General features: G+C 33.5%; 2 protein-coding genes across 4 annotated transcripts; one reads left to right on the forward strand and one right to left on the reverse strand.

The window, feature by feature from the left end:
• On the forward strand, positions 1-18,693 carry LOC128185737 (protein still life, isoforms C/SIF type 2-like). 3 transcript variants are annotated; one of them, XM_052855380.1, is made up of 20 exons: positions 1-95; positions 304-459; positions 1,991-2,096; positions 3,485-3,679; positions 6,283-6,391; positions 8,061-8,237; positions 8,604-8,701; positions 9,012-9,116; positions 10,525-10,593; positions 11,207-11,268; positions 12,759-12,828; positions 13,252-13,314; positions 13,882-13,986; positions 14,254-14,322; positions 15,427-15,488; positions 15,698-15,761; positions 16,670-16,732; positions 17,055-17,210; positions 17,395-17,597; positions 17,936-18,693. In XM_052855380.1, exons 3-20 carry the CDS (start codon positions 2,019-2,021, stop codon positions 17,997-17,999), a joined length of 1,812 nt encoding a protein of 603 aa, XP_052711340.1. In that variant the 5' UTR covers positions 1-95; positions 304-459; positions 1,991-2,018; the 3' UTR covers positions 18,000-18,693. The 3 variants fall into 3 exon arrangements, with proteins under 3 accessions (XP_052711340.1, XP_052711338.1, XP_052711339.1); XM_052855378.1 differs by having other exon boundaries at positions 78-95; positions 1,994-2,096; positions 17,936-18,692; XM_052855379.1 differs by lacking the exon at positions 1-95 and having other exon boundaries at positions 302-459; positions 1,994-2,096; positions 17,936-18,692.
• A 560-nt stretch (positions 18,694-19,253) lies between these two features.
• On the reverse strand, positions 19,254-20,477 carry LOC128182988 (uncharacterized). The gene is made up of 3 exons (XM_052851770.1): positions 19,876-20,477; positions 19,662-19,739; positions 19,254-19,468 (listed from the first exon to the last, which is right to left on the reverse strand). Exons 1-3 carry the CDS (start codon positions 20,222-20,224, stop codon positions 19,302-19,304), a joined length of 594 nt encoding a protein of 197 aa, XP_052707730.1. The 5' UTR covers positions 20,225-20,477; the 3' UTR covers positions 19,254-19,301.
• Positions 20,478-24,200: the final 3,723 nt, after the last annotated feature.

Here is a 24,200-nt window from a genome sequence, read left to right on the forward strand (position 1 = left end):
CTTTTTTCACATGGCAATCTGACAGTCACAATACTGCTGTTGACCTGAAAAAAAATCAGACAGTGTAACAAAAAAATTGGGCGTAAGAATATAAGGTATGTAAATAATAAACAATGTCATCATTAAAGTGGTATGTAAGATACCAACTATCAAGTTTCTTTTTACATTCATAAAATAAACCGCTCTAGATCGGGTGACGAAAACGAATAAACAATTTGTTCTTCTTCCTCGTTCCCACTTACTAAATCTTCCTCAGCACCTGTGTCTATATATGTAAATGATATATACATTTAATCGCGACAGGAAAATCTAGATGAGGAAATATCCTGCCTTAGAAAGAACACACTCGGTCTTGTTTTATCGCTGTGGTTTTCACGACCAGTCGAAATAAAAAGTGATAGTATATGTACAAGTGATATCGACCCTAGCGGGTGCAAAGGCTACACCCCACCGTACACGGTAAGTCGGTCTCGTATACTAAACTGTATTTGTCATATTATAGTAATTATACAAAATACTTTAAAGTGGATTTTTAAAACTCTCTCTCTCTCTCTCTCTCTCTCTCTCTCTCTCTCTCTCTCTCTCATCAAAACAAACATACCATTATCGTCGGGTTCAGGTACATTCAATTTGATAATAATAGGATTGGACATCAGGCTGTGCCTATTATAGTCCTCTCCCCAAGGATCAAAGTTACAACTGATATTTAATTCTAATGAAAATATACCGTCTAATAGGTCAACAGACTCAATACATATATAATATATATTTACAATGATATATTTAGTCCAAGTTTTTATATCGATATTTTGACATATACTTTGAAACATTTGACGTACCAGTAAGCCTATCACTAATGTGTACTAACTTTGATCGATAATCACTAATGTGTACTAACTTTGATCGATAATCACTAATGTGTACTAACTTTGATCGATAAATATGACATAATCTGGGGATCCTTTATCTGGAAAACAATACAGGTGAAGTCCAATGAGCCACCGACCTACTCTAGTTTTGTATATCAATTTTGATGAGTCTGTGGGGGTTTCATTTTTGAACTTCCGTTTTCTAGGGGAATGTCATTAAGTTTTGATTTGATTAAACACGATGTTCTCGACACCATAATTTTTTGCAGCCCTTGTGTGTGAGTGTGTTTGTGTGTTTTATTTATTTTTGTCAGTTCTTTATAATACTTCAACTTTTAAACTTCCTCATCAGTGTCAAAAGCACAGAAGTGAGAGTTTATCGTTATTGCTTAAAATATGACGGCATTATTTTCTTACAAAGTTTCTTTTAAAATTTACATGCTAATGTTAATTGTTAAATGCAGATTGTAATCCCGTGAAAGCATTTTAAGGTGTTTTATCTTAGTTACAGTCAGCCTATATCAAAGAAGCTAATGTAGCCGCTAGTTCATGGCTCGGCAGATCTCGGTTAAATGGGCGGTCCTTTAAATAACACTTGTTTGTTTTGATGTGTGAATATTTACATTTATCAGTGTTTTTGAATCTATTTTGCATTTACAGTTCAATATTTCAAATGCCATATTGTTGGGGTGCAAACAGGGTTTGCATATTAATGAAAGGAAATGAAAATCACATAAATATGGCAATATTCTAATACATATATTCGTATTATTGCTGAAAATTATGTATATACCATATAGCCATATACTATTATTTGGTAAAGAAAAAAACTAAATATCTAAACTAAAAAATAATTAAAGTAATTTTCATATCTTTAAATAGAGATCTTCTTCTTAGGAGATTAATATGGTCTAAATATTGCCACGGCCATCCAACCCTCTTAAACAGACATTAGTTTATATCATAGCCAGTCTAATGTACAATGTTGTTAAATGTTAGCAATTGCGTTTGCCATGGAAATGTTTATCTCTGCGGAAATTTTTTTTTTAATCTTTGCTTAATACTTCTGTTGATTATAAAACCCGAATTAATGAAATACTAATCAGTTTTGATTTTAAAAGCAGATATAAAATTATATTCAAACTCAAGATGGCGGACAATTCAAACACCCGAAATTTCAGAAAATTACTCTCGGAAATTATAGACACAGAAAAGACTTATGTCAAGGTAAGATTATCTTTTAATCTTTGCAGAGTTTAATATGCAGGATAATCATTTTAATTGAACGATTAAGGTGGAATGCTACACCAAAATGTTATTCTATGGATCGTTATAGTATCATTTCTGTAGCAAGATTGCATTGTTTAAAGAAGGATGTATGCACTAAATTTTTTATACTATTTTTTTGTGGTTGTAACGAAAAAGTAGAAAATCTATTTTGGTTGCAAGTAACGCACTGTAGAGTATAAAAATTGATGTGAATAAATGCTTCCGAAATGATACTCTAACGATCCATAAAACAAATTTGGTGTAGTGCGGATCAAGATCTTAAAACTGCAGTAATTGAATCCCATGTAAAGAGCAAAAAACACTGTGCCGGATAATTATGCCAGTGCCAAGGTGGCATTTTTGCGACCACTTAAGATGCAGTTTCGGAAAAATCCATGTATACCAAATGATAGACCATTGTCTAGAGAGTATATAACCACTTTTGTTTTTTAGTGTGTTTTATCTGACAGGTGAGATATTTACCTTTAAAGATTAATATCCCATCGGAAAATGATAATTCCAATAGGAGAATTGACTCTCCTACAGGAAATATTGACAATCCTATAGGATTTTTCAAAAGTCCTGTAGGAATTATATTTCCTATAGGAGAATGGTAATTACTGTAGGAATTTGATTCAGACATGTAGTTTTCCTATAGGATATTAAGTTTTCCTATCGGATTTTATCAAATCCTATTGGAATTGAAATTCCTATAGGAAGTTCTTCTATTCCGATAGGAAATTTCAAATTACCTATAGGAATATCGATTTTCCTATGGAAAAAATTATTTTCCTATAGGAATTTATTTTTGAAAGGTAAATATCTTACCTGACAGGTGAGATACACTGATAACAAAGGTGGTTGTTAACTCTTTAAGCAATGGTCTATTATATGGCATATTTGAATTTTTCGATATATGCAGCTTAAGCGGTGCAAAAATGCCACCTTGGCACTGGCATAATTATCCGGCACAGTGTTAAAAGCATTTTGTATGTATACATTATGTAACTTTTTTAAAATTATATAATTTTCAAGGCAAGAAATAATTGATGTTTGTCTTGTTATTCATACCAATTCTCATTAATGGAATTCTGTCATGAATATGTTCGATGCATGCAAAAAAAATCATAATTTGACAACAACATATATATTAAGATGTTGAAGACAATGTACATAATCTTTGGCTTTGAATACGAGAGATAATTTATGAATTTGAGCAAAAGAAATAAAACAGAAATCATTTATGAATTTGAAGATAAGACATCATTTATAATCTTGAAAAAAAAAATGATAAAATAGATTAAGAGATTAAGAAAAAAACGTGTTTGTTTGTTATATATTCCAAGAACCTTGAGGTCCTATCTAGTCGTTACCTTGACCCGTTGTCCACCGTGACCTTCTTAACGACCTTGGAGATCACACAGCTCTCAGAGAGTCTTCGGGAGATCCTCAAAGTTCAAAGGTCGTTCTTAAAAAGACTGGAGAGAGTGATTGAGGAGCACAGTAAAGTGTTTTCATCAGAAAGGGAGGATCTCGTCAGGGTGAGTCCAAACCTTGACCGTTCCTGATTTGTGCTGTTGTTCATATACTAGTAAACTACAAGCCATTTATAGATACTGACTTGTTTTGAAAATAAACACTACTGATGTCGAGTTTCAAAATTCGATTGATCTAAACAACAAAATTGCAATCATTCTCCTAAAATGGATGCCCTTTGTTTTAAGGTCACATTACAAAAAACTGAATAACTCACCGGTACCGATTGTAATAAAACAATGCTATAAGTTGATACCGATTGTAGTAATACAATGCTATAAGTTGATACCGATTGTAGCAAACAATGCTATAAATTAATACCGATTGTAGCAAACAATGCTATAAGTTGATACCGATTGTAGTAAAACAATTCTATTAGTTGATACCGATTGTAGCAAACAATGCTTTAAGTTGATACCGATTGTAGCAAACAATGCTATAAGTTGATACCGATTGTAGCAAACAATGCTATAAGTTGATACCGATTGAAGCAAAACAATGCTATAAGTTGATACCGATTGAAGCAAAACAATGCTATAAGTTGATACCAATTGTAGTAAGCAATGCTATAAGTTGATACCGATTGTAGCAAAACAATAAGTTGATACTGATTGTAGTAAACAATGCTATAAATTGATATCAATTGTAGTAAACAATGCTCAAAGTTCATAACGATTGTAGCAAACAATGCTATAAGTTGATACCGATTGTAGCAAACAATGCTTTAAGATGATACCGATTGTAGCAAACAATGAAATAAGTTGATACCGATTGAAGCTAAACAATGCTATAAGTTGATACTGATTGTAGTAAGCAATGCTATAAGTTGATACCAATTGTAGTAAACAGTGCTCTAAGTTCATACCAGTTGTAGTAAAACAATGCTTTAAGTTGCTTTCAATTGTAGTAAAACAATGCAATAAGTTGATACTGATTGTAGCAAACAATGCTATAAGTTGAAACTGATTGTAGCAAACAATGCTTTAAGTAAATACTGATTGTAGCAAACAATGCTATAAGTTGATACCGATTGTAGCAAAACAATGCTATAAGTTGATACGATTGTAGCAAAACAATGCTAAAAGTTGATACCGATTGTAGTAAAACAATGCTATTAGTTGATACCGATTGTAGCAAACAATGCTATTTGTTGATACCGATTGTATCAAAACAATGCTATAAGTTGATACCGATTGTAGCAAAACAAAAAGTTGATACTGATTGTAGTAAACAATGCTATAAGTTGATATCAATTGTAGTAAACAATGCTATAAATTGATACCAATTGTAGATACAATGCTATAAGTTGAAACTGATTGTAGCAAACAATGCCATAAGATGATACCGATTTTAGCAAACAATGCTATAAGATTTTACCGATTGTAGCAAACAATGCTATAAGTTGATACCGATTGTAGCAAAACAATACTATAAGTTGATACTAATTGAAGCAAATAATACTATAAGTTGATACCGATTGTAGCAAAACAATGCTATAAGTTGATACCAATTGTAGCAAACAATGCTATAAGTTGATACCGATTTTAGCAAACAATGCTATAAGATGATACTGATTTTAGCAAACAATGCTATAAGTTGATACCGATTTTAGCAAACAATGCTATAAGATGATACTGATTGTAGCAAACAATGCTATAAGTTGATACCGATTTTAGCAAACAATGCTATAAGATGATACTGATTGTAGTAAACAATGCTATAAGTTGATACCAATTGTAGTAAACAATGCTCTAAGTTCGTTCCGATTGTAGTAAAACAATGCTATAAGTTGCTTTCGATTGTAGTAAAACAATGCTATAAGTTGATACTGATTGTAGATACAATGCTATAAGTTGAAACTGATTGTAGCAAACAATGCTTTAAGTTAATACTGATTGTAGCAAACAAAGCTATAAGGTGATATTGATTGTAGCAAACAATGCGATAAGTTGGGCTACATTTACGATTAGTATTAGTCAATTGTTTTTTTAGTCTATTCTAAACTGATATTCTCTTGGGTGGAATCTTGGGGACATGACGTCATAGTCTCACAAGTGACGTCAACATATTTTAGCGTCTTTGTAATGACCTTTTATAAGACATGAAATATATCATGCGGCGGAGGGCCTAGTCCCGGACTTCACTGAAACCCGAACTCTAAATAAGACTTATCAAAAAGTTAAACGTTATCTATCTTTACATGTTGTATATATACACCATGTATCTGTTTCCCGCCTTTACATTGCTTACACCAACACGTGTTTGACAGATGCGTGTCTATTAAGTATGTACATGTATCTTTAAAAAAAAGAAGCTTCTTTTTTCCTATTAGATGAAACACAAGAGGCAAATAGGCCTTAACGGTCACCTGAGTACCATTGCCCATAGACGGTCTCGAAATGTTGTTTGAAATATTAAAGCCTCGGCTATCGCCTCGGCTTTTATATTTCAAAATAACATTTCTCGACCTCGGAGGTTATTCTGCAAAATTCACGAACACTCGTACTTTATTTCTTAATTGAAAAACACTGAAATATTTTACAGTGTTAGTTTCATTGATTATTACTAAAAACATTCTGTAACGTTCTTCTTTCTTTTCTTAATCCAGAACACAGTATTAGCCGTCGGAGACGTTTTTCTGTTTTCTGCGGACCAGTTCAAAATCTACAGTTCCTTCTGCGCACTATACAGTAGAGTGCAGGATATCCTTAACTCTGGTACACACAAATATTTTATCACTCATCTCTTCCTTGTTTTCTCCCTTTTATATCTGGCTTTTCATCAAGATCTCTGTCGATAGTAAAATTTCCTGGATGTTTTGGGTTTTTCCGACACGTAACCGGTACAAACTATGGATCTTCAAGGACGGTGTTTACTCAGAGTTTGAGTTAATTCTCAAATTTGAATTGTTATAAAGATCAATGTCATAAGTAAAATTTGTTCTAAACACTAAAATTATTTTTGAAATGAATCATCATTGACAACCCATTCGATATTTTTACTAAAGCATGGAATTAGTCCCAAAAAGTTGGACTTTTAGCAAAACAGTGGAAATTCGGACTAAAATTTTCATATTTTCTTTTTCACTGAAATATTTTTGGTCGTACTGTAATATTCGAAGTTTAGATTTTATTTCTTTGTCAACAGAATTTTGCTTATTTTCTGTTGGTTTTATCTCACTTTTTCGTTTAGATATTCGAATGGCACACACTACAAAAATATTGAAAAATGCTTAAAAACGATAAAAGACACCATATATCGCAAAATTTTGATCATTGACCTCATATAACGTTTATGCCTGCAGAGTAATGTCAATATACCTAGTTAAATGCTATAAAAAATTTAGGATTATCATCATTCAGTTTTTTGGTTGTTTTTTTACAATCAAGAAAATTTCAATCATAGTGTAAAATGTTTCGGGATCTTTCTAAATTTTTAAAAAAATATTCAATGGCCATTAACTCAAAAAGTAGGTCATTGACCTACTTTTTTGAACGTGAAAAATAGCGCTACCATGATAGGTCTTTAACACCCAATAGATGGTTTTTCATTATCATCAGTGGATTTTTTTTCATTCCGAGTAAACTTATACCTTAAGGAGGGTGGGCGGCCAACAAATTTGTTTTGATTTTTAAAAAAAAATGTTTTTTTCGGCCATAAATTTTCATTCAGTATAGAAACATTTCATATTTTATAAATTTAAAATTGAAATGTTACCTATGTTACCTATATTTATGTAAAGAACCCTTCCTCTTAAGAAATTAATATAGCCACGACCATTTGGCCCTCTAAAAAGGATGTGTTTTTAATTGCAAATTTTATACATGTATGTCTGTATCTATATTGCTGGTAGATTCAGGTTTAAAAACAACACTGGAGTTAAATCAAATGAAAGAAAAGTGTGGTGGAAATGTTTGATAGAAAACAATCATAATATTTAGTTTCTAAAATCGGTTGCATTTTTTTCATATTTCTTACTTCCGCAAAGATTTTATCGAAACGTTCACTTCAATATATACAGAGCTGTTCCATACCGAATAGCATGTATTTACGGCACGCCAGCCTTCGGGCCCTATACCTCTTATGCGCACTACATATTGATCCCGGCCAGCCACATTTTCCCTTTAGATAAGGAGATATTTTGAAGTTCCTCGAAAACTTGTCTAACTCTTAAGGCTCCGGAAGCAGATGATTGACACTTTAAAAACTACAATCTCTTTTGTCTATCGGTTCTGCAATGCATGAGCAATTTAGAGTTTCATTTAAATCTTTATATTCTCTTTAACTGCTTTCGAAATATCATTTTATGAAATAAAGTAAATTAATATTGTAGGGGCGAATGTTTGACTTATAAAACTCGTTTTTGCGGTTTTCTATCTCCAATAGGCGAGAATGAACCGTTACGTCACTTCCTGGAGAGTAAGAACGAGACGAAGGAACACTGTAACAGCCTGGAGTCGTTCATCATCCAACCGATACAGCGGATACTGAAATACCCGCTGTTCCTTCGTCAAATGGCGGGTTTGACTCTAGAGAACTCGGAAGAGCACCGCCATATTTGTAGTGAGAAAATGTATCATGTAAAAGTCGTAAACGTCACTCTCTGTTACCAATAGAAATAGGTGTACAGATGTGCGGCTCAGTGGGATGTACAACGCTGTGAACATATTCCTGTTACGACTGTTACAGATGAATGTATCTCAACAGAAATCATGCTGTCTCTTAGATCAAATAGAATTATGATATGTTAATTTTAGTTCCAAGTTCCCTCTTCTATTAGTTGTCGGTAATTCAAATAAGGAAGACTTTCTTGTTTATAAAGTATGAATCAATTAACAAAAGGAATTTTTTGACAAATAGAATGTAAAACATAAACTTTCCCACGCGCAACTTCACGGTTACAACTGACTTTTTTGTTGCTATTTATAGAAGCCTGTGACGTAATGCAATGCGTGGCCAACCACATCAATGAAATGCAGAAACTGAGTGCCGAGTTTGGCGAGTCCTTCAGATCGCTGTCTGCACAGGTCATTAGTCAAAATCCATAATTAAAGCTCATTATCAATATTCTAATAGTTGAGAGAGACAATTTTAATAATGGTGTTAGGTTCCTATAGAGATATAACGGACGAAACAGTGCGCCATAATTGATTATTTTAATAAAACAGAAATTACCAGTGGTAAACCTTTACAGTGGTAAACCTTTACAGTGGTAAACCTTTACAGTTTTAATGTAACATGCAATCAAAACTTTCTTTTCGCCTTTTTTTAAAAGGAAATTATCCTAAATGAACTTGCTCTTTTTAACAATATGTTCGGGGTTGTTTTCTATTTCAGGATCTAGAAGTTCGGGATCTGTGGACGGAGAGGCCTGACCGTCAACACTCTGCTGACAATATACCGGTCATCAAAGCGGGATACTGTGTGAAAGAAGGGGGAAAGGTTGTATGCATACTACAGATAAAACTTTGTTCATACCAATATAATATACCGGTCATCAAAGCGGGATACTGTGTGAAAGAAAGGGGAAAGGTTGTATACTACAGATATAACTTTGTTTATTGTGTATTAAACCTACCGATATACATGTAATATACCGGTCATCAAAGCGGGATACTGTGTGAAAGAAGGGGGGGGGGGGGGGTAGGGGAGGTTGTATACATACTACAGGATATAACTTCACCAATAAGTTCACCATTTACAAACTCTACCGATATAATTTGACGGTAGTCAAAGCGGAATAATCTGTTAATGTAAAGAAAACACTTCACAGTGAGATAATATACATTGCATCGTTCATCAGAGCGAGATATTGCTGTCCCTGTAACATTTCAATTGTAAACAATAAAATGTGTATTTATGACTACTGAGAACGTCCTATCTAAAATGCTTATAGGCCTATTTATTGTAAAAATTAAAATATGTTGGAAGGGATAGATTGTAAAGAAAGTACAATCATAAACAATCATAAACATGTTCATTGTATACAAACTCCATCGACGATAGAACGACGATAGACCTGCCATTAAAGCGTGAAACTGTATGAAAGAGGGAGAAAGGTTGTATCAAAGATAGCGTTGTGTTACTGTTTATAAACTTTGTCGATGATGTGCCTGTCATTATAGCCAGATACTGTGTAAGAGTGGAAGAAAGGTTGTATAGAAAATGCAGATATGACAAATATATATATATATGACAGTATAAGTTTACTGTCTACACAATGTGTCGATAGTACATACCGATCCTATAGGAAGATTCTCCTACATAATGTGTCAATAGTACATACCGATCCTATAGGAAGATTCTCCTACACAATGTGTCGATAGTACATACCGATCCTATAGGAAGATCCTCCTACACAATGTGTCGATAGTACATACCGATCCTATAGGAAGATTCTCCTACACAATGTGTCGATAGTACATACCGATATCCTATAGGAAGATCCTCCTACACAATGTGTCGATAGTACATACCGATCCTATAGGAAGATCCTCCTACACAATGTGTCGATAGTACATACCGATCCTATAGGAAGATCCTCCTAGGATCGGTATATACTATCGCAGTATCCATACTGCGTGAACGGAAGGGGGGTGGGTATTTTAAGAAAGCGCTATTCCTGTAAATTGTAATACAGTTTTTAAGTACAAGTAATTGGAAAAGGTTGTATTGTATAAAAGAATCAAGTTTTTAAAGTTTTATATATCGGTAGCTGAAAAGGCTACAGGTATATTATTCAAACAAATAACTTTTATATAATTTTAAAATTATAGCTATAATTTTAGATTTATAGCTTTTCATTTAAGAGCAATAAAAATGCAGTGGTATTTATCATATTTTGTTTCAGATGAAAAGCTGGAAAAGAAGATATTTTGTTTTGAATGAATACGGACTGTTCTATTTTACGTCGGAGGAGGTAAGTGCTGAAGATACTTAAGATACTGACATCATACTTAAGATGTCAGACCCAATGTCTCACAGGGGACACTTTGGCTGTTTCTTTTAGCTAACGTACTTTTTACGTTAACATTAATTTAGTGAATTTTACTTTTACTTTGAATTTGACTTTTCATAATCAATTTATTAATTAGTTAAAATAAAGATGTTAATATATACAATAAAATGCTTTCTTTGATAATTCATGCGGGTTGTGAAGGTAGCAATCATTGCAGAAAAAATTTACATAACCCGCGGTAGCGGGTTATGTATTTTTTCTACAATGTCGCTACCTTCATATCCCGAATGAACCACCAAAGAAAGCATTTTGTTGTTTAAATAAAAGCCACATTATTTTTCCAAATTATTATTGATAAAGAAATGTATAAGCAGACATCAAATATCGTAAATAAACCTTTCGGTTTTTACAATAAACCGATCTTTGAATTTTTATTTAATCTTTTTGTGTGCGTGTGTGGGTTCTTTTTTAGTATAAAGAACATTTGTAACGAAAATTTTGATTACATGTGTAACAAAAGCAATCGTTTATCAGAAACCAATACATTATACATGTGACTGTTACTTTGACACAGGCAACGGAACCTCTGCGTTTTATTCCAAGAAACGAGATGCAACACGTTAAATCAAGCCATGTGTAAGTACACTGAATCTGAAGTTACTATGTATCATGTATAAAAAAATTATAGATACTTCCTTTGATTAAAATAGTATTATTTAATATATCACTGTTTTTCAAAATCGAATTTTACACTATACTCGGGAGTCAGGGTCGGAGAAAATATCATAGATATTTCCTAAGATTGAAACTATATTATTCAATGTATCATCGTTTTTTAAAATGGAATTTTAGACAGTAGTCGGGGTCGAAATTAATACGCGTTTGTTGGCTTAATCGGTTCGAATAACAAAATAAGCATATATAGCAAAAGTGGGTCTCATAAATATTAATATAGAAATAAATATAATACTTACTACAAAATTGTATTATGTTAAACAAGTGTGATACTAAGTATAGGATTAGATTATACAGCATTGGGTACTATTATCAGAAGTTTCTGTGCTATGCGTTTAGTATAGCAATATGTATTTTCTACTTAACATTCATCATCCATAATGTGCTTCATTTAATTAATATTGGTTGAACATATATCCTATGATATTGGTGCGAATTCAAGTTTGAACAACTTGCTAGGTCCTTGCTATTAACAAATACATGTATCTACATACACCTAGTATTTACTCCTATATTACTTAATTAAGAAACCGATTGTGATTCATAGCTTTATAGAAACTGCATGACAGGGTTGAAATCTACACGATCCAGTTTCAACCAGGTTACCGAAAAATCACGGACTGCATGAAATAATCATGAATGTGGCTACGGTCATACCCGTATAAATCACTAAAGAAAGCATTTTATTTTTAAAAATAAACAGATGTACACTTGTCTGTCATTTAATATAAAAAATGTAATTACATAATAATCATATAAGCAATTGAGACGCATTGTTGTATAGGAAAACAGGACTACATAAGTAAGGAAAATGAAACAAGGAAGTAGATTTCACATGTTGATGTTTTTACATTGTTAAAAATAACAAGAGGGAAATACATAATCTTGACGGGAATAGAAATAACCTTTTTATTTTCACCTTAAGTTATTGAGTCCTGATAAAAGCTGTAAAAATGTTGAATATTTCCTTGCTTGCGTAAGGAAATTATAAGATATTTGTATATTTTGAGATTTATAGACTGAATTACTACATCTATTGTAGACATAACACTTGTTACGTAAGTGTTGTCTTGTATGCCGGATAATATGTGATAAGGAAAGTATTTATAAAATAGCTGATATTCATTTTATTTCTTTAGGCCACTGTGCATGGGAATTTTTTTCTCTTTTTTTTAGTGTGTGGGGGGGGGGGGGGGTATTTCTTAATTGTTTAGTTTTAGGCTATTTTCACGCGAGCACAGAAGTGTTTGTATTATATTTTGACTGTTGATATGCATGTCACTATATGCATCATTCAATTCCTGTATTTAATCCTAACATTATGTAGTATATAACCAGAATATTTATAGCTATTAAATACTCCTTGTAATGTAATGTATTCGTACATCTAGAAATAAACACACGGGCGGAGTCTACGGAATGTTCGAGCTCTACACCGAGGATAGAACCTATTACATTGACGTAACCAACTTAAGTCTATTTCAGTCTATTTCTCACTTTCCTATTTCTGCACGATAGTTTATTTGGTGAAAATACAAGTCATTTCTCTCTCTCTCTCCCTCTCTCTCTCTCTCATATATATATATATATATATATATATATATATATATATATATATATATATATATATATATATATACATATATATATATATATATATATATATATATATATATTCTCTTTCTCTCTAAGAAATATTAAAAAAAAGTAAAAGATTCTCTCTCTCTCTCTCTCTCTCTCGCTCTCTCTCTCTCTCTCTCTCTCTCTCTCCTCTTTCTCTCAAAGAAATATTATTTTAAAAAAGAAAAAGATTCTCTCTCTCTCTCTCTCTCTCTCTCTCTCTCTCTCTCTCTCTCTCTAGGTTGTTTTTTTCTTTTTTTACAGTGCGAGTTTTCAGCGGAAGTACAAGACTGGGTCAGACGAATCAGGAGTCTTTTACCTAGAACAGTAGGAACAATTCAAAGTCATTTGATACTCTGTCACTTCGCTCACAGAATTATCTGGAACTTAAAGAATTTTTTTCAATGATTTGTTTTTCACACTGCGTCAGCAACCGTCCATATTATTATGAACTTTTCATAACTTTTCTGTCTTATCAATATGTCATGTTGTGAATTTTGCATTTACCGAGTGGTAGTAAATACAAAATGACAATTGTTGTGAATTTTGTATTTATTGCCACGCGATAAATTCAAAATTCACAACATGACAAAATTAATACTTACATACCTGTACCAAGATCTATCGGTAATCAACTTATCAAAACACTTACTAGTATTAGGGACTATAGACAGTACACTGAAGTATGATTTGTTTTAAAGCCATAGAAGATGATGAATTTGAAACTGCTCGTATCAATGCATTTTAAAGAAGAAATAAAATCGTTACAATCTATCCCTTTTTCCTGATACATGCAACGGATTTGTCCTTCAGTTGCTGCATAGACGAATATTGATGAAAAAAAAATTATTGTATGCTATGACCTGTGTTTATTTTACTTTTGATTTCTTTTAGCGAAGAAAAACAACCTTTAGAAACGCACGTGAGAGTATATTCTATACGTCCGCCGGATCTATGGACCATTATAAGTCTGGATATTGTATCAAACAAGGCGGAAAGGTACGCAACTCTGCATAAACTATACCTCACGTCTGTGTCTTCATAGTTCTACACCACGAGAACCGTAAATAAATATCGTGTTTAGATTTTGCAAAGCCTGTAAAAATCTAGCTATAATTATAAAAAAAAATAGCTGTTTCAAATGAATAATTAAATATTATCGGGCATTTTCCTTCTTTTAAAAAGGAACAACTTTATTTGAAATAAAAAAGGAGGAAATAAGTGATAATTGCATAATGAACTTGGTGTTGTCCTTGTATTTGTCAGTGGAAGAATTGGTTGTCCCGATATTTTGTTGTGAATCAGGACGGAATAATGTACTTCACATCAGAACAGGTAGGGATCTGTAATTGGCAAACCTGTTATGCATATGATGTTGGAAATGTCCCGTGAAAACCAAATCCGTTATATTCCAATGCAATATATTTTATTGAATAAAATATATTTAATTAAATTTGTTATGTTCATTAGATACACCTACAAAAGTCTTTCGTTCTTGTTAACCAGGGGTAGGTTTTCTAAAGTGTGCCTAGTCTTTGTTATATCTTGATATAACTTTTTTTCCGAAGTCTGTTTATTTACTTATCCGCTTCACGTATCAAGTCGTATTTTATCAAAATCTTAAGTTATACCGTAGCTATAGGATTCGTAATTCAATGTCTTCGCATGTTAACCAAAACTAATTATATTTACATTCAAGTTGAACAGTTAAAACTAATAAAGTAGACTTGGTATGCTTTTTGAAACCGACCTCTTTTATTCATACTTTCACGCATCGAACAAGACGAAAATATTTGTTAAATGTACAGGCGAGGATATATTCTTCAAAGAGATCTAGAGATATTAAAAATCATAAATGCAAGTAAGGTTAAATTGCGGAACAATACTTTAATGGTCTAACAGACAGTGGATATACAAAAAGAACATACAAGATCAAAACAACATGCTCCATTTTTCGGGTGTATAACAAGTATATATTTTTACACCTATAAAAGAGAAAGCGAAATTTTAATACTGTAAACATCGAGTTTGAGATTAAATTTTGCGAGGTGTGCGAGAACCGCGTCTTCGCGAGCATGTCTGATAAAGCAATTTACCAATCTATGTTTTTCACGCTATAATTAGTCGCCGTGAACCAGTTAATCTCCGGTTGTTCGCGAAATAAAGTCGTTCCGAATAAATTGTTTACAGTACTTAGTAATTACTGTATACAGGGAAATATTCGCCCCCGTTTTATTTTCGTCTCTTTCGCCATTGTTGTCAGTGGGCGAATTTAAGTTTGGGCGAATTCCAATGTCCCAAACTATCTTTCTTTATACACAACTGTGTCTAGGCGAATTCAATATAGGGCGAAACTGTTTGCAAGTGTTAAAGGGCGACAATAACCCTGTATTCAGTATAACATTTTTACAACTTTTTTTTCATTTCATTTATATATAGTCCATAGAGGCGCTGGGTGTGATTCCAAAGAATAGTGTTAACGGAGTACAAGAGATATCATCGTAAGGCTTAAAAGACCTGAAAAACGTCAAAGAATTAAATTAATTTACTTTCATACGATTTGTTGGCAATCTTATTTAATATGCTGACAAGAAAACGATCTCCTTATACCGTATTTTCTCTTTGAAAATTCAATATTATTACCCATTAGATGCCTTTAGAAAATCTAGTTACTTCTAATAGAAGTCGTTTGTTGTTTTGCTGTACCTAGGTCCCAGTTTGACCGTGACAATGTGTTTGAGATCCACACGTGCTGTAGAACATACTACCTCCAGGTACGGAATCATTCAGCTTTAAGGAGCATTGGTCCTCTGACAAGAAAAGTAACTCCATTTTAACAAGACCTTGGACTTTGGGTTGTTGTGTCAAGCAGCAATGTGACGTAAGCTTAACTGTCCTTTTCATTGTTGGACACTCTGCCACTGGTCTACGAAATCAACAATTTTTTTTCTGTATTACGCAATTTATATATATTTCATTGAAAAACCAGCGACAGTTAACTTGTTTTGATGCAAGAATTAGATAGTTACGTCCTATCGAAAGTCAAAGGTCTTGTTAAAATGGTATACTCTGATGTACATGTACATGTGTATCAATAATTCCACCAGCACATTCGTTGATCTAAATACAATTTTTTGTTTAAAATTATCATCACAAATAATGCATGTAAAGAGGGCTAATGAACATTCTGTGACTTATAATTTTCTTAAATATGATTTTTATCATATGATAATTAGAAATTTTAATATTATTTACGAGTAACCGGTTAATCGGTCGGAACGAATTGCGATTAACCAGTTAGCTGTTCTGCAATCGCTCGCCACCCCTTTTTTTTATTAGTCAGTGTTTCGACATATTTACGTATGCATATTTACAATGCGATACAAAGTTTCTTGGTATTTAAGTTAAAAAATTTATTTGTACAAGTTATGAAACTGGTCAGTTTCGGGGCCAATCTGCTCGTCGGCCTAGCTTACTGCTACTATTGGAGGACTGAGTACATTATCTTTTGAAATATAGCATCACAAACATGTGGATTGTCTTTTATTTCGCCAACGACCAACAAAAATGAGTGTGCAAATCTTAGAATTTCTAATTGTCCTTACTTATACTCCTCATTTTGTGTGTCGATGATTACGTACACGTACCTTTTTAATCCTGCTTCCTGTTCTGATTCCGACAGTGTGAGAATCACGACGACCTGTGTGAGTGGGTGTCCGCCATCAGACGATTACTGCCTCATCCCGTGAGTCTACCAACTTACATGTTTTCAGTACCATCTGTTATTTTATGAAATGATAATTATTACACATAGTAAGGAAAGGATACATGAAATCTATGCTAGGTTGCTAGCAATGAGTTTTTATGCCATTCATTTTATGTCGATAATATCAAGAACGGAGTGCAGTTATGACATTCTGTAAGTCTATTGTAGAATTAAATCCATACAGTTGAAAGATAATTTGTATATGAATATAGTTTTTCGCTCAAATAAATAACGTCCTGTTCAAAGCATTTTGATCGAATCGATGTTACAGATCATAAACACCTCCACGTATTCTTTGTAGAAAATTCAATTGAACGTTGGTGAACTATGTACCTATAGTGCAGTGCATTGGTGCAACATCCGGGACATTGTCGGCAAAAAAGCGCATGCGTGTGAAATTGCTACCTCAGTTTTTGTGTTTCGGTCAGCTCTTGTTATCATAAGCAGATACAAACAGGTGAGTGGAGAGAGAGAAACATCGAGCATTTAATCTATCAAAATGAGGGCCATGATTAATCCACACATGTATTTTTTTTACTCTACATTTTTTTATTGATAGAAACAATAAGGATTAAGTAACACACGATTTTTAAAACCCTTTCTTTGTAAAAAAAACTAACATTCAGATTTTCTATTTTTAGAATACAAAAGAAGACCGGGACGGGGCCACAGGATCGACCGGAAGTTCCGGGCCTCAGGTGGCGGACCTGTTCCGGTCCATCATTCCTGCTGACGATATCCTAGTCACTGAGGAGACCGACGATATGCAGGACAGGTATACGTGGAGCGTCACTCAGTCTTACCTGGACGACCTACCCCCCAGAGCCTACAATTTCTGTACCAGGTACATATACCAGTTTGATTTAAATCTTCCATGCAGTTTAAATAATCTGTAGACAAAGACATTAAGGAAAGAAAAGATCTCGTACGCGGGCCTCATTATTAATGTTTAATTCAAACTGAAATACTTTCAAATATAACAATACTTTTGCTTAGTTAATTACAAGGTCTCAAAGAAAGAAAGAAAGAAAGAAAGAAAGAAAGAAAGAAAGAAAGAAAGAAAGAAAGAAAGATAGATAGATAGATAGATAGATAGATAGATAGATAGATAGATAGATAGATAGATAGATAGATAGATAGATAGATAGATAAGCCTGTTTGTGCATTTTCATTTTTGGACAGCTCCAAAGAGATTCGATCGAGGTTTGTGACGGCCATCCAAGATATTAATCAGCGTAGGACGTGATTCATCGGTGACAAGCAATGACGATTTGCTGAGCCTCTATAAATCTATGGAATCGCCTTTATATCCGAGCCAAATATGACATTGTATGTTTCAAGAGAACAAACATATCGAAAGTCAACCCCAGGCTGAAGTGGAGGTCACGTGTGATTGGGTGATTTACTGTGGCAGACTTTTGATGGGGGGTCGACTTATTCATAATATTTTGGACAGAAAAACAACAGTTTATCTGAAATCACACTTTTAAAATATTTTAGCAGAAGAGTTGTTCAACAAAGTTTTGGTAAACGAACTCTAGCGCTAGAGGGGTTAAGGGGGTCCGGACCACCACCCCCTGGAAAACTCAAATTCATTAAATTCTCATATTAAAATTACTTACAACACTCTTTTGCAATAAGAAATCCATACCCATGCACCTTTAATAATGATTGAGAGAGAATGTCTGATGTACATGTGACGCTGATCGTCTTTCCTTTTTGCATTGATAAGTTTTTTGTGTGTGTTTTTTTTTTTTTGTTAACGTTTTTGTGTGATATTGAAGCTACTGTTATTCTGTTTTATTTTAATACTCCTTTTACTTATTTTTGTATCATTTTTGCAATTTTTAAATGATGTTTTGTTTGAATAAAACTGGAAAACGAATTTAGAAACTGAAAAAAAATAGACTACTATATATGCATATAAATTTGTGTTTGTTTTGTTTCACTCATTTAATGCTGATATTAGAAGAGAAACAAATTTGTTTGCAACGATTTGTGTACACGAAAGAGCGATGCACGATTTTTAAAGATCGTAAGATAAATTGCAGATGTTTATGCCTCTGTGTTTCAGGCCACAATTGAGCTTGATTTTTGCTATTGCTTTTGTCATCTTCGTGGGCGGTGTCTTCTCTTGCATTCAACCTTTCAACCAAAAACAACTTAATGACGAAACAAAATAGAAAAACAGATTTTTGAATGTTTTACGTGCAAATTAAAAAAAAAAATTAAAATGTCAACTATTTTCTCCGGGCTGGTTGAATTCTTGCAGGGCTGACAAATTATACTAGCTGTCAGCCTTGAGTGTCTAGCTAGTTTTTCAACGAAAAAACGTTGCTTTTGAACCTTAAACAACACAATATTCAGTAAACTCATACATATTTATACTTATTGTAAATTTGACGTATAAACCAAAATTTCCATGCACATCTTTGTTCTTTTCTAAAACTGAAATAAGCTCAAAGAAAAACACAAAAACTTGAATAGAGATAGAGACCAGTTTATTTTGACGATATCGCAGTTTGAAATAGAAGCTTAACAGTGAGAATTATTGCAGCATATCAAACAGCTCCAATAGGTGGGCCAGCTTCTTGTTGGTCTGTCGTTTCAGGGAGCGACGATGTAATTTGTCCATTAAATCTTTCTCTCTATCCGCTCGCCTCAGTGCGGCCTCCTCTTGCTTACTCTGAATACTAGTACTGCGTTCCACGGCAGCTAATTAAAGATTGAATTTATTTGATATGATGGGTAATAAAAAAGTGTAATATGATATACGTGTGCATTTTTAATACTTATATAGATGAAGACAGTTGTAATAGGCCAAAATTATAGATAATTATGTACTTAAACGCACTTATATGTAAGCCACACACAAAATATTGTACATAAACGTATTCCGTAAACCTACCTTTTCTTAGCTGCTCTGCGTTCTCACGCCGTGATCTGGCGGATCTCACTCTCTCCAACTGCAAAGCTGCTTTTTCTCCTACAATACGACGATAACAAACTATTAAAAAAAATTGTTGGTAAATAAAATTAAGAATCTGAATATGAAGAGTTTACATCACAGAGTAGGCGGCTTGATGAAAAATTTAAAGAAAACTTAAACTGATGGAAATTACGTTTGATTTCTGCCGCAATCATATCAGTAGCGGAGCTGTGTGTTAAATGCTCCTTTTTCTCCATTGGTTTGCCAATCGGAGGTAGTTTGGTCCTCCGAAAGTCGCCGGAGATTGGGATCTCAAAAGCAACCCCGCTTTTGGTCACTTTGGCAGTGATGCCCTGCTTCTTCAAAGCTTTCTTTAGCATTTTTCTTTCCTTCTTTGTGCGAATCCTGATGTTTTCAGGGATTGGCGCCACTTTTGTGTTGATGCAGCCCATGGTTATAATGCCAACAATTCCGTTGTTATAACACAGAGTGACGCCGATATTGTTTGTGACGTTGTTGTTATTATGACGCTGTGCGTACATGCAACGTCACACACGGGTTGAGGTGTGCCAAAGAAAAGTTACGCGTCGAATACCTTCTTCTCGCGTCTTTTAGCGGTATAATTAATCAAAACTAGTACAAATAAAATCAAGTTTGCGATTGCATTTTTTTCATTTAAAGGAAATGTAAGTAAATTAAGTGCAATACTCCTCGTTAATCAACAACGGTATATTCATTTGTTTGCGCAATATGGTTGAAGCATACATTCTACATTCTACATTGGCGTTTGCTGAATTGAAAAAAACGAGGAACATCACGAAAATAAATAATTCGCCGTCGATCCTTTACTTTCGAAGCGATCACACTAAAACTTTTCATTTCTCCTCGAAATATTTAAGCAGTTAAATGCTTTCTTTGGGGATTCATGCGGGACAAGAAGGTGGCGACATTGCAGAAAAAATGCATAACCTTCTTTCGTGGGTAATGTAAATTTTTTCTGCAATAATCGCTACCTTCATATCGCGAATGAATCATCAAGTAAAGCATTATATTGTTTATATTTACATCTTTCATTTAACAAAATAATAAATTGATTGTAAAAAGTAAGTAAAGTTCACTAAATAAAATGTAAATGAACATCAGTACCTTAGCTAAAAGAAACAGCCTAATCGTCTTCTATGGGAATTTGAGTCTGACATCATGATTATTTCGTGCAGTCCATGATTTTTCTTAGGTCACTGTAGGTTTCGACCAATCGATAAACGGGGGGTGTAGATTTCAGTATGGTTGTTTCAATAGAACTATGAATTAATGATAAGTTTCGGGAAGAAATAGAGGGAATCATACTTGGTAGATGTAAATATATATACTGGGTAGTATAGTTCTCTCTTTTGCATATTTGTAATTGTAAATGAATTATTTATTGAATAATAATAATGAAATATGAATCCTATAAATGAATATCTCAAATTTTACCGCTAGGTGATACATTGTCAAGTTTTATCATATTCAGAAATGAATAGCGTACAATAGACCTGGGCTTCTTTTCCTTTAAGAGTAAATATCTTTTTGATTAAACACCCACCTGCAGGCTCATACATGTTTAACATATAATATAATATGTTTAATATAGTTTAATATAGTTTAACATGGTGTTTCTAACACGTAGACTTTCATTTTACAACGTTCTCTGTCAAAAAATTTTTTCCGAACACGTTATTCCACTGCCTACGGACCGACTACGTTATCGCGTCGACATCTTGTCTACCTTCTAAAATTAGCTTGTCACATCACGTGTCCATGAATATTTCAAAGTTGGGCGTTTACTGACCGACCCGGTCAGCATATAAATTATTCATATTCAATAATTTTAAATGTGTTTGGTTTAAACCACAGGGGCTCGTCACGAAGTTTTTTCAACCTTCTATATCTACCACCTCTATACAATAAAATACACAAGGGAGGAATCAGATGTCGCGCACCAAATTTATTCATGCGCTCTCATTGGTTAATTTTGTTGATCAAGATAAATCGTACGTTGACTCGTATTTTAGAGGGATATTCAAATGATGAGTGAAAAAGTTCTTATTACGTGGTGAGTATATGTATTAATTTTCATATTTATGTAGAAATATTTTAACCATACCTCGGACATTCGGTAGGACGTGACTATGTATTTCTTGCATCAAAGCAAGTTTGAATATCGTTTGAAAATCCCTCTAAAATACAAGTCCGCGTACGAGTTATCTTGAGCAACATTGAATTGACCAATGAGAGCGCGACATCTGATCGAAGAAAGTGTCACCGGAGAGTAAACTGGAAGAAAATGCGTGAAAACGTCTAAAATTGTTGCCGATGTTTAAATTTTGCAGGTATTCCTAAAAACTATATGGTCTTTTCCCGATCTAATGATACCTAGAGTCCAGGGTTTATCGTCCGAGAAGAATTAATACGAGGCGACCGAAATCGGGAGGTAGCGATTTTTTCGAGTTTTGATTCCTCCCTTGTGTATTTTATTGTATATAGAGTTGGTAGATATAGAAGGTTGAAAAAACTTCGTGACGAGCCCCTGTGTTTAAACTGTATCATTTGCACAGAGTCTAAAACTTTTGTACATAAATTGAAAAACGCAAACATTTTTTTCTTTTAAAATTTTTTATTTCAAACGGCATATTTACCTTTACAGTCTTACTCAGGTGCAGCAATAATTTTAACTTATAACTGATCTGAAAAGTACGGCAGCGTGGAAGGGTCATATGAAAAAATAAATAATTCTTATTTGTTCGGACGAATAAGTTATTTGTTCGGACGAATTACGATTTGTTCGTACGATTAAGTTATTTGTTCGAACGAATTACGATTTGTTCGGACGAATTACGATTTGTTCGGACGAATTACGTATTTGTTCGGACGAATTAGGATTTGTTCGGACGAATAAGTTATTTGTTCGGACGAATTAAGATTTGTTCGGACGAATAAATTATTTGTCCGGACGAATTAGGATTTGTTCGGACGAATTAGGATTTGTTCGGATGAATAAGTTATTTGTTCGGACGAATTAAGATTTGTTCGGACGAATAAATTATTTGTCCGGACGAATTAGGATTTGTTCGGACGAATTAGGATTTGTTCGGATGAATAAGTTATTTGTTAGGACGAATAAGTTATTTGTTCGGACGAATTAGGATTTGTTTAGACGAATTAAGATTTGTTCGGATGAATAATTTATTTGTTCGGACGAATACGAATAAGTTATTTGTTCGGACGAATAAGTTATTTGTTCGGACGAATTAGCTATTTGTTCGGACGAATTAGAAATTGTTCGGACGAATTAGGATTTGTTCGGACGAATTAGCTATTTGTTCGGACAAAGAGCTAATTCGTCCGAACAAATAACTTATTCGTCCGAACAAATAACTTATTTGTCCGAACAAATAGCTAATTCGTCCGAATAAATCCTAATTCGTCCGAACAAATAACTTATTCATCCGAACAAATCTTAATTCGTCCGAACGAATAAGATTAATTTTTTTTTCAGTTGGCCCTTCCACGCCGCCGTAGAAAAGTAATAATTTTTACTAATGAATCCGCATACATAGATTTGCATAGTTTTGAACACGCCTGTATATATGTTTTTCTTTTCTTTTTTTTTAAGGTAACACGACACGTTCCTCAAGTATCTGTTTGTATCTTGTATCTCCTCGTAATAAAGAGTTCCAATACTTATATAATAATTTTAATCGTGATTGAAATTTTATTTGTATGTATACATATATGTTTATGCCTAGGTGGCCTTACTTTGTTCGTCTGTCAATTATGGCTGAAAAAAATTGATAACTCTTTGGACCGACAGCACTTAATTTATCATTAAACAAGTTCAAGACTTTATAAATCTATCTATCTATACAAGTAAATAAAAATACATGTAATGGACTCAATGTTTTGTGTGCTCCAATACATGTAACTGTTAGCTTTTGTTAGTAAAAGGGAGCGGATCCGATTTTTCAGTTTCCATTAGGCCATTGCTAAAGGGGAGCGGATCCGCTTTTTCAGTTTGCATTGGGACATTGCTAGTTATCGATTCAATGTTAAAGAAATCAGGAGAATTTCATGAAGTGTACATAACAACCTGTGGATAGCTAACATTGGCCACAAGTCATCATGTGAAGATTTGGGGGAGGGGGGGGGGGGGTAAATCAGTCTCTAAAATTGTTATTGGACTCTCTAAAAGCCCACGCTGTTTTAATAAAATCTTATTCACCAACAAATAAGGAAACTTACACTATGTATACACATGAATTTACCTCTAGCTTGAGCCCTCGCAAAAATGATTAACCCCCTTCCCCCTTTTTCGGTAAATAAAGAAAATTTAATTTTATTAAAGCTTATTTTATAGTATATGTATAAGGATTCATTATCCATGTAGCAATTTAGGGATCACATGGGTCATTATCATTAGAAAAGCAATCATTGCTGCACTCTGCACATTGTGTTAATATGGAACTTGCATACCCTTAA

This window comes from Crassostrea angulata, chromosome 5 (genome assembly GCF_025612915.1).
Source record: "Crassostrea angulata isolate pt1a10 chromosome 5, ASM2561291v2, whole genome shotgun sequence".
Classification (NCBI taxonomy): domain Eukaryota; kingdom Metazoa; phylum Mollusca; class Bivalvia; order Ostreida; family Ostreidae; genus Magallana; species Magallana angulata.